The sequence below is a fragment of the Morone saxatilis genome, unplaced genomic scaffold (assembly GCF_004916995.1).
Source record: "Morone saxatilis isolate NCDOM2014 unplaced genomic scaffold, NCSU_SB_2.0 Contig2, whole genome shotgun sequence".
NCBI classification, from domain to species: Eukaryota; Metazoa; Chordata; class Actinopteri; family Moronidae; genus Morone; species Morone saxatilis.
The window spans coordinates 15521057-15533131 of NW_023339762.1; the positions used below are offsets into that span (position 1 = coordinate 15521057).

The window sequence follows — 12075 nt, forward strand, 5'->3', positions numbered from 1 at the left end:
AATCCTGGCGCGCCAGCGAGATCTACGTCATTTTGACGTCACAGTGTCGCGCGACAGGTCTCAAGCGGCAAGCACACTTAAGTAGTTTCATTTAGGGTTTCTTCGCAAACCGCAGTAGCCTTCTCCAACACCACGTAAAAGGGACACCAGGATGTAGCAGACATGAGAGTACACAATGAATTTAAATCGCTCATTATACTGCATTGAGTTTGATGGTGAGGAATCCACCGCAGTTTAGGGGTCTAAGGTTACCAGACAGCTTTTGTCTGATCTCCTGGTGTGGGAGGCGGGGCTTTTCTCAGACACATATATTTATCCTGCAGTATGGAAAATTCAGTCATGTAGCAGATAAACTCAGTTTTAAATGGAACAAATGAAGGCCATATAAATAAAACCGCTTCCGATTCTTATTAAGGACAACACCAGTTCCTTTTCATTTTTTTTTTTAGACTCTTTGTCCAAAGATGCATAACCAACTCTTAACGACGAAGATCCACTTTCCCAAGAGGAGTTTTGTGGACATAGAGTACATGGTGTTCCCTGTGAAGCCTCATTACTCTGTTCTGGTCATGTCATGCAGACTGCCGTCTCTAAAGGAGAGATGGCCCCTGACAAGCTCATTACAAGTCACGTCTTCTTCAGAAAGAACAGCCTCGACCCTCAGTGCCCCCCACAGCTGGGCCTCACAAAAGGCCATCTTGTCTGTGTATAAGACCTATTCGAAAACTATTCTAATCACCGGGAGGAACAGGGTCAATGTTTCTTAAAGACAAAGAGCCTATAATGACATATTTTACAGTTGGTTTGACGTTTTGTCTGGGCCTCTTTTGTGTTCTGCTGGGGGTACCTCTAATACTGTGAGATGGCTGTAAATCCCTGTCCTAAAAAATAAGTGGCACCACCTGGCAGCACAGCTCCACTGCCATATAGACCCAGTTATTCATGCATGCTTTCTATTTTCAGCCGAATAACTGTGGTTAATGACACTTTTTAAAACGTGAAATTATCCCATATTCCACACGGAAAAAAAGAAGCAGGAGTCTCTGATTATATATACTGCATCCTTGCCAGTGGTTTTATATTTGGCTGCACTGCTACACAGAGTGCACAGTGTTCCTGTGTGGCTGGTGGCAGTGATGAGGTAGCAGGGTGGAGATGGGGTTTTCCTGCTCTTGCTTGAGCATGACCTTGGCACAGCAATGGGTAAAAACTCTACTGGGGCACAAGAGGTCAGTCTGTCTACCTGCCACACGGCAGGATTTCCACCATCCCACCCAGTTAAGCTTTACTTCTCCTGACGTGTAATAAAGTGATGACTCCTCAGTCATGAGGTGCTCAACAGTTTCCATTTGTCCCCATTCTGGTGATATTACAAATGTTAACGCTGTGTTGGTCAGTCAACCACTTTGGTCCAGACTGCAATGTGTTGGATCGCCATTAAATTCTGTACAGACATTCATGGTCCAGATAGGATGACTCTCACAGACTTTAGTGACCTTGACTTTTCTTCTAGCAGGTCCGTTTTTACTTCTTCTGTGAAATAGCACAGTCTCTAATGACTGTGGTGACACCTATGAGGTTGACGTGTGTGTGTGACAGATTGCAGTACAATTTGGTACAGGTTTTTATCCAGTGCCAAGTTATCACTTGTAACGTAACTTGTCCAGTACTTTGATCTATGACAAAATGCCAAAAGCAATGACACTCCCATCAATCCTAGCTGTACTTTGTGTTTAGTGGTAATTAGCAATGTTAACATACTAACACACTGAGAGATGTTAAACATTAACTGCTAAACATCAGCATGTTCACAATGTGAGTGTTAGCATGCTCACATTAGCATAGCTAGCTCCACTAGATAGCATAGAACAGCCTCACAGAGCTGCTAACGTAGCTGCAAACACATTCTCGTGCTTTCCTCTGCTGTTAGATAAGACATTTTCCTAAAACCAGCTCTCATGAATGAAATCTGGTTGGCCTCTGAAGGCCACGTGTAGCAGTACAGTATGTGTCCAATGGAAACAAGGTATTAGTTAAATCTACTTGATCCTCGGGATGTAAATAAAACCAAAGTGGAGCCACCATCTTGCCTGTTCTAATCCTCTGGTGCAGTGTTGCTTCTCCATGAAAGGCATCTCTGAGGCATTTGTCGGGGCACATGCTGTCCATATGCTATCCTATAAGTGGACATGTAAAATTGACAGTAGGGTATTTCTTCACTAATGTTGGAACATAAATTAGATTTAACTGTAATTTAACAGCCAAGCATGCATGGTGGACACCATGAAAGGCCCCTGTCAAGCAGTTCCATGGCTGTGTTGCTTTCAGTGGCCCACAGGGCTCATGTATTCTTTAGTTAGCTCAGGCGTAGTTTTATAAAAGCTGCTCTGTCTATTCCCCCAGCAGCCCTTCCCACCCTTTTCCAGGCTGCAAAGCAAAATAAGTGCTCGAGCGTGTCGCGTTGCAAGGCCGAGACCCGGCCACGGCTTGCGGCATGGTGTTGATTACCAGCGGCAGGAAGAGAGGGATACAGACCTGTGGAACACTATGAAAAACCGCCGACCACATCTCGCATGCAAGGGAGGGATCTGCAGTACAAAGAAGGAGAATATACAGTGTGGCAGGGTGGGGGTGGGGTTAGATACCAGGATATCCACTGTCAATGCCCTCCATTGATGTAGGTCATTTATTCAGCTGCATCTGCAGCTAATCTGATTAACGTTTGAAGGGCTGTGACCTCTGCAGCGGAGAACACCCCTGTCGGCCCAGCACTCACAGCGTCACATCTGAGAATTAAAACTCGGACTGTGTCTTCTGTGTTGTCTTCAGCTCTGCTTGAATAAGAGAGAGATGGCTGAAAATTGCTGTGGAGCTAATGTCAGAGGGAGTGTCTTGTCTCTAGCTGGGCTGTTTATGTTCCCTCTGGTATGTAAGGTGTGTCCCCTTTCTCTGTGTGATAAATCATACTGTGGCAGACCACGACACACGGGGGTGTGGCCCTCAGCGTGAGATGAGGCGCATTTTGTGGAGTCTAGGGGGAAGGAGGGCATAATGATTTTCTTTGAGACATGAAAATATTTCTCTCCGGTTCAACACCAGTGCATCAGGTATAACACTGGACAGCTGGCACTATCTCCAGCTTGTATCTCCTTTTGTCGCTGTATGGTGGGGCCTCTCAGGATCTAGGGCTATGGCGCTTTGTTTGGCGCTGACTAGCAAGGGACGTCTGTCTCATATGAGCTATAGTGTCAGACTCCATCAGTGGAATGAGCTGGCATTGTACTGCGTGAGTGAGAGTCACAGATGATGGGGCATCCCTGCTCCCACCTGCTTCTGTAAACTGTAAACACCCACTAATGGCCGTGCAGCTGTTTGCATGTCCTTAGTTAACCAGGGTTTAGGATAAGGAGGCTGCCTGCAACACATCAAGGCTGCAGGTTGTTTTAGCATGCACTCAAGGCTGAAAGAGAGTGCCCACTCTGACTAATTGAGGCAAATGTGATGAGCTGGTCAATGCAAGCGAGCTATCCCTGCCTTTCCCTTAAAGAGTTAAGGGGATGAAGTAATGTATGGCTAAGTGTGTGCAGGAATCAGACGGTCACACTCAACTCCGCTGCATGTTTCCGGGTGAATGTCAATAGCCCTGTGCAGCGCAGACCAGGGGGTGTGTGAGTTACGGTTAGTACGCACAGCCTGTCTGATTGAAATGCATTACAGGAGTGCCTCTCCTGCTGGGAGCGAGGCTGCTGCTATTGTTCACAACCTGACAGCTATAGGCCCACAAGGGGAGGTAGGCTATTCAACGGCAAGCAAGGTCCCTCTCAATAAAGACAAAAGATGATAATAGATCAAATGCTCCATGTTTTCGGAGCTTTCTCCTGACGAGCTTGGGTTGAGCCAGTCCTCAACACGAGCACTTGACCCAACCAAGGGTGCTTTATTTCTCCTGCCTAGATGTCTTATTCTTGTTTGCAACAAACTCTGAATGGAGCCTCTGAGAAAACATGTTTTGAGAATTTCTTGGTATTTTCATTCCTCTCCCACTGAGTCAATTTTTCATAGACCAATAGCCACGAAAACAGTTGTTCTGATCTCAGATGTGTTTCAAATCAAGCAGCGCCTTTTTTTCCTTTCAACAGACCGCAGAACTTTGCGAGTCTTTGTTGTTATTTTTGCACAAGCGAAGGCTGCATATACTGATCTTTGAACGACGAATAGACGAGCTGCAAACGGCTTAATATATATGCATTGTTCTTCACACACGTTAGTGTTTATATCATCTTGGCGTATGATGGTGTGTCTAGAGGGAGTGGCAGTGTACGGTCGGGTTAACCTGTCTGCTTCAGTGCTTTATGCTGATGAGGGACTCAGCAATCATTTTGGTATTACCCAAAATCCCATGAATGGTTGTCTGCTGGCAGAGTAGCTGGCTCCTGGTTGGTTACAGGTCATAGTCTGTTGTAAACATGCAACCAAATTACAGGATTGTGCTGAGCCCTACCACTGGAGTTAGTGGTGCCCCTCTCATTTCTTGTTGCCAAGCTGACTGTGCCACTAAGCCAGCGCTGAAGTGAGGTAGCTCCAACTCTAATGAGCTGTGATCTATAGTCTGACTCCAGCTTTACTTTCCCTCCTCGAGCTGTTTGCTTGTAAAAGTCCATGCAGGTTTAGTGTGCACCTTGTTTTTTTTCTGAGCTGTGTAAAAGACATTTCCTGTCACTGTGCAGCCAGAGCAAAGTTAACTTCAAGGTGATCTCTGTATGTATCCACGGAACTGTATTTTTTCTCCCCTCCTCACCCTGCAGAGGTATTTACTCTAGCTCTCTTATAGCAGGCTCACATGGAGCTTTTCAGCTGTACACTGTGAACTTGGCCCATGCCTGAGGACACAGCAGGAATGTTATCTACTTTTGTTTGAAATACTGGTAGCTGTTGTTGGAGCAGGTGACCGAGTTGAGTTCCTGCGCTGCTGCTCACGTCAAGAAAGAGATTCGATCTCGCCTTTGCAGACAGCATCCCTTACATCGGGGAGACACACTCAGATTCCATTTCTCTTAACCATTTCTGCAGAAACTGAGGAACTGCTTAGATATGAATGAGAGATGGGTGGGGGGAGAGGAGCAGAGATGAGCTGTTTATTTACTGACCCACTGGCCTCTGAGAGAACAGTTATATAACAAGAGTACCTGTGACATAATCACATCTCCTTGGAGGGGGGACACTAGTGATTAGTAGAGGTACAGTTTGTGTGCATGATGTAACTCACTTAACGGGTAACTGGGTCACTGTGTTCGTTAGGGAAAAGCTCCCCGCACCCTCCAACCTGCCCTCTTCAACCGACACATTCTGAGAAAGATAAACCACTCCCTGGATGTGGACGCTGCCAGAGATGGGATAACCAATCAGCTCTGGAACTAGATGGGAATAAGAGCAGGGTAAGGGGAGTAGCTTGCAGCAGTCTTCTTTCAACAGAGATGCTGAGTAATAGCCGCAGTCTATTGAAATATCTTAGAGAGTGACATCCTCCTGCCACACAGGGTAATAGCCCCTATCATCATATCCACTCCGGATCAAAGAGTTTGTTCCCTAAACCTCCTCAGTGTTACCAGAAATAGTTTTTTTTACTGCCCCTGTGGAAATCCCAAACCTCATGTTATGAAACAAGCACAACAATTAATTGGGGCATGTGTTTCTTGCTTTATGTAAGTGAATCTTTTAAGGCTGACATTAAAGCAGCAGGGTTTTTAAATGCATATTCATATCGGTGACCTAAATGCCAAAAGCAGTTTAACGGGCGGTGAAAATAAGCAGCATATCTGTTTATTTTGCATTTTCTAAGAAGTCATGCAGCTTTAAATAATTTGATGTGTCTCGGTTAGTTGCTGTTGGATACCTGATGCTTCCACTATGACTGCATTACTGTATCAGGGCAGTTAGACTGGATATCTCAGCCTAGCTCTCTGGTGTCTGGTTAAATATTAATGTTGTTGGATCCGTTACACTGGTTATTGAGCCTTAAGCAGCCCGCAGAGCTAAGCTCTACTTTTTAGCCAATAACTAATTTTGCTGTGCCAGGTGGCAGCACGGGCTGCTTGTCTTGCTAATAAGGTATGAAATCAGACTATCATGAGTCTCTTCAATGAGATTAGTGCTTTAGAAGTCAAACTGCCTCCTTTTTCTCCAGGGTGTAATCCAGGATGTGTAACGGGGTCAAACAACCGCAGCCTGTCTTCTTTAGGAATTGTACCTCTAACTTCATGCAGGATAGATGGATTGTTTCTCTGTGTGTGTTAACTCTAGCAGCAGAGTGAGATCAGTGTAGATACTTTAGCTGAGTGCAATGTGTGTATGCAAATGTCTATATGTCAGTTAGAGAGTTTACATACACAGAGCCCTGTGTGAGCCCGCAGGAACCATTGTGGGCAGGGCTGACAGAGTTTGTCGGGAGCTGAGGTGAGGCGTCAGAGGCAGGAACACAGACCGGGCTGTCTAGACTTGCTGTGTCTGTCTGCATGTTTTGTAACCATGCAGTATGGGGGGGAGGGACCGAGACCAGTAGTGCACCGCGTTCTTGTTTTTGAGACTCACTGGCATCAGGTAGCATATTACTGTTTGATGCTGAACAGCACTGTTTCCATTGTGGCCCTGAGGGAAGCCACAGAACAAAGACAGCCTTTGGCAGGCCTGTTCTTATGTGCTCATTTGTCAAGCTACCTATAAACATTCACGCGTCTCACCGTCTATTCCTCCTCATACCTCAAATCCCTGGCATAGGCTTGCATATGATGACTGATTATTCTTATTCTCAAGAAAGAACCGTAACATTAAAATAATACAGCCTGCCCTTCACTATAGTACTGCAATGTCATGCTGGTAAAATTAGATGCTGGATGTAGCTATTGTCAGGCAGAAACTCACTGAAATGGAACTAAAGGGAATACAGTATTAGACATATTGGCCAGCGGACGCAGAGGGCTGCATTTAGGCTCCATGAACACTGTTTCCACATCAGAATGGAAGGAAAACCACAAGATATATAGAACCATCTGGCTTTGAGTAGATTTGTGTCAAAGCCCACTTTTATTGCCTGATGGAGGGGGGAAGGGTGTAATTTCCCATGTGTCGAGTCACAGATAGTTGTATGTTGGAAAATGGGCTGGGTAACCATTGTGAGTGTGATTAGCATCTGGAGCTTAGATAATTAAACTGTGTCGGCTCCTCCAGCACAGCGCCAATTTTTAGGTGATTTACCCCGATTCCCATGGCTTATTACAGCCCTTCTATGTTTTTTTTTATTATTTTGAATATGTTTTGATATCCATCCCTTTACTTACTTATCACACCCCGTGATCATCGTTCCTTGATGACTCGGTCTACAATGTGCAGAAAACAGCACAGTCTTGTTCTACAGGCCTGGCCTTCTACGCAAAATGTTTGTTAGACATGCATGGCAGTCTTCATGACTTGGTAACCTGTAAACACCACAGTGACTCACGTCTCCCACTGTGGTGAGCTATCTGCTACATGGTGAGCACCAGTGTGCAGGAGTATGTACACATCACATCCCATCAGTCAACTCACAGAGACTCAGTTAGTTTGAGATCACAAGTTACAGTGTTAATGTTGCATGTTAATGCCATTGAAAAGCATGGATTGATTTGAAAAGCCTGCCTTGGCCCCTGCAATATCATACAGTCAAACAATGATGTAATTGTCTGTGTAAATATTCACACCTCACAGTAGCCACCACACCTCAGGTTTCACATCTTTGCCAGTATACTTTCATATCAGACTGAAATCAGTGGAAAACTACAACTGCTTTGAAGGCTTGAAAAACAAGTCCAAGTGTGGTGTAATTTAAAAAAAATGTTTCCTGTGTGATTAAAACTGACATCTCTTCTTCCCTCTGTGTGTTGCAGGAGAACGTCCTTTCCCATGTACTTGGCCCGACTGCAGTAAGAAGTTCGCCCGCTCCGACGAGCTGGCCCGCCACTATCGCACCCACACGGGGGAGAAGAAGTTCGGATGCCCGCTTTGTGATAAGCGTTTCATGCGCAGCGACCACCTTATGAAGCACGCCCGGCGCCACTCGGATTTCCAACCCGGCATGCTGAAGAGACCCCACAGCGGCAGCAGCAGCAGCGGCAGCACCACACGTCCCAGCTCCCTCAGCGACTACAGCCGCTCGGACGCCTCCAGCCCCACCCTCAGCCCAGCCCTCAGCCCAGCCAACTCGCCTTAAACTGGAACCCTGTCGCACTTTCTGCCTCTGACCTGGGAGGCCTGTGTTTTTGTCATAACACTTGTGTTGCACAGTTGTCAGCAACATCCCCCCTTTGCTATTCCTGCGCTTGCTGTGGTGTACCATACTGTACATAACTGCTTATTGTAGTGCAATTACTTGTGTGATCCTAAAAGAAGGTAATGCCTTTCCAAGATGGCAATATTTACATTCTGTACCATATGTCTGTATTTTTTTAGCTTCTGATCATGGCTAGTTGTCCAATGTAAGTCTGCAGTCAGCTAAACAAGGTTTAGAAGAAGAAAAAAACAGACACCCTGACAAGTCTTATCAAAATGGATCTTTTTTAGTTGTTTTTCTTTGTTTTTTTTTAACGGGTGAGGAGAGGGGGTACACACACACCTCAGGATTGAAGACAGTTGCTATTTCTGTAATACCACAGTACTTAACAGTACTCACATTGACTGCACAATATACTCATCACTTTACTCTGAAATTCAACGGGGGTTGAATTTTATGCCCTGCTCAGGGATGGCCTTGTTAGCTTGAAAGAATGAACATGGTGAAGAGAAACATACAGTACATACATATATAACAGCCTTACACTCAACACAATTTGCACTCTTTGTTTTTTTGTTGGTTTTCACGTTTGAGGAAACTAGCCCTACAGTCATACGGTCAGTCGTACACAGAACTCATGTCCTGTTCTCCCTTGTTCTGGGAGGTTCAAATGTAATGTAAACGCTGTGTGTTAAGAAAAAAACCCACCTCAGTAAACAAATACATCTGTTCCTTCACCGCAACGTTAATATTCAGTTGCCGTTACACTGGGTTAAATATGTATTTCATTAAACAGCGGTGTGCAGTATATACTGTGTAAATCTGCATTGTGGGATGATCGGGATTATATTGACTGTTGTTAACAGTTTTTATAAATACACTCGGTTGAAGAAACGTTAGACCCTTTAAATAGAGACAGTTAAGTTTCAAAGCAGCTGTTCATGCTTTTTCTTTAAAAAGAAAGCGCTGTATCATCAGCCGGTATTTCACACAAAATGGACACAAAGGGACTTTAGTGGAAACAATGTTTATCCTTCTCTCAAGCACATAGGAAAAAGTACCAAAGACAAGAGTGAATGAAAGCTTTTTATTCAGTCTTGTAAGTTGCCCTTCATTGAGGCCTGGGGCTGGTGTTTGGCAGTATCACAGGTAGAGCCAGACAGCCGGCTCACTTCCCTCCTCCTGGCTTTGCCTTTTGTGGCCTCCCTGGAGGAAACAGCTGCATCCCACAAGAAGCTATTCACAGCCCACAGCAGGAGTGGTAACATGCCATTCCCGGGGAGTTCTCCCTCACCCATCTGGCTCTACCTGTCCCCGTCAAAGACTGGTGAAGCAAGCCAAGCGTGCCAAATTGCGTAAGGTTGCCTAACCTTGGGGTCAAATGTAGGCCAGAGAGTGTGGGCAGAGCCAGGGCTGGGCAGCGACACGGTGGAGAACAGAGTGAACAAAGCAGCTATCTGAAAAAGACAGGCAAGAGAGGGCAGGTCCTGATAAAAGAGGAGAGGTTTATCATGAGCTGAGCAGCACAGAGGAGGAGACACCCAGTCACAGACACCCCCCGTCTCCTCCTCCCCCAACTCCCCCCCTCCCTCCAACTGTAGTAACTGTGAGTGGAAAAATGGCTGTAATTAGTGGGTTGATCCAACCTGTATGATAAGAGTAGAAAGATAAGTGTATGAACAACAGTACTACCTAGACCGATGCTAGCAGTGTGGGTGGGATGTACCCAACTGCATCCTAAGCACAGGGAGAAATCCTCTACTACTGCTGCAGAGTCACATTTCACCACGCCAAGGAAAAAATGTCGCTCCGAATTCGCACCGATAAACCAGAGCTGCGAAACAGCTGCTTTCAAACTTCTCTCTCGCAAAACAAGGGGGCTTTTAAACTCTTGTAAAAACATTTGAACCAAAACGAACATATCAGCAAAGTGCAGTGCTCACCAGCCTCACGTCGTCCTGCCTGTGAAGCTCAGATGTCCCGTGAGAAAGCTGACTTGTGTTTCTAGACAGACATGCCTCAATAAGTCAGGCAAAAGGCACAGTAAACCTTCCATGGAAACGGGCACCACTATCAAAACTGCTGCAGCCCAGCCAGTCTGTGTTATGCCTACATTTTCTTTTAATGCTTCAGCACTATGGCCGGAAATAGTTTCATCTATGTATCTGGTCCTGTCAGTGTGTTAGCTTCATTGTACCAACCGACTCTCGCCCCGCAGTGCCGCGGCTCACACTATATGCATGTTAACAACTTTGCCTTGGAAAACGTTGAGTGTTTTTTGAGGCGGTCTGGCAGGTGTAAGTTCATCAATGGCAGGCCTTGTCCCTCGTTCTCCACGTGCATCCATCTCCCTTTAAAGTTGTGAAGAATCAGCTCTGTCACATCCTCCAGCAAGAAAACATCCCTCGTTTAGATCGAATGCAGTAGTTTCCTCAAAACACCACGTTTAAAAAAAAAAAAACAGCCCTCTGTAAGAAGGTAAAATAGTTTCCAGGCTGCGAGATGACACTTTAAATGCCACTGATCAGCAGCTCTTAGTTAAATAAGCACTGAGAGGGTTTTACATTTACCATTTCTGGAAAGAATCTTTGATTTTCACAAATTCTTCAAATTGCTGTTGAGCAGCTTTTTGTTGTTGTTCTGTTTTAGTCTGTTTTTGACTTGGTTTGTAGTGTAACTTTCTCTTGCAAAAGAAAAAAGACAAAAAAAGGAGTAGTTCACCCTCAAGCAGGTTTCATTATTTCATTCATCACTTCTCAATCCATAATCTGCACATTTACCTCAGGGTCGACATCCGCAAAGCAGATATGGGACAGTTTGTGGATTTTGTTGTAACATCAGTTGCTGCACAGAAATTTCTGCCAGCCTCCCCCTGGTGTTCCTGGGTGCTTAGTGCTCACTGCTGGTCAGTGTCCGACCACACTGGAAACACAGGAACGCCTCCATACGGGCTCAGCTCCTGCCTATAATGTCTTCATAACATCCTGCAGTCCTGCTACATGCCTTAGTAAGCACTGGGCACTCGGGGAGCTGTTTTCAGTGAAACACCCATTTAAACATCTTTGACCCTTAGTGTCAGTGGACTTACAGTAGGCGACAGGAAGCTCCTACCATCTGAAAATAAACCGACTGTGACAGTGTAAACATCCCAGTCCATCCATCCAGACTGCACCAGTGAACATATATAGGCCTCCACAGGCAGTGTCTCATAACTTTTATTCTCACTGTACCAAATCTACTTGAATAATTCAACACAAAAGGCCATTGAACACAGTTTTTGTACATGTCCATTTTTACTGTACTTGCTTTTGTTGTCAAATAATTATTAACCTCTGGAGAAAAGGTGTACAGTATGTTTGATTTATTTTGTTGTTAATTTTTTTTTCTAGATTTTCCATTGTCTTCAGGTCATTTCAGCAATTCTTTCGAATTTATCACAGCATTAAAGTTGACTGTTTTTGACTGGCTGTTTAAAGGCACCATATATTGTTTTAAAAAAAACAACAACATAATTTTAAGCCCCATTGATGGGGTTCACCCCTTTAATCAGAAACAGTTAATACTCTGTTGATGTCAGGATACAGGTTATTTCACCTGTTATCCAAAAATTGCTCTAAGTCAGAAACTGAAAGGATTGTTTGGGGTAACGATAAGAAAAGGAAACTTCCTGACCTCTATGTACAACAGTTTTTGTCATTATTTAGATTCTTTTGAAAGTTATTCATGAGAATAGAGACCACAGCATTGTGAGTTAGCAATGTAGTCATACTTTT

At 44.8% G+C, this 12075-nt stretch overlaps 1 protein-coding gene across 1 annotated transcript in view; it reads left to right on the forward strand.

The window, feature by feature from the left end:
- The window catches only part of klf13 (Kruppel-like factor 13), a 15785-nt gene extending 3979 nt beyond the window's left edge, over positions 1–11806 (forward strand). The window contains exon 2 of the mRNA XM_035665452.1: positions 7920–11806. Within this exon, the coding sequence (XP_035521345.1) occupies positions 7920–8242 (323 nt within the window). The 3' untranslated portion in view covers positions 8243–11806. The remainder of the gene's footprint in view (positions 1–7919) is intronic.
- The last annotated feature ends 269 nt before the right edge of the window (positions 11807–12075 follow it).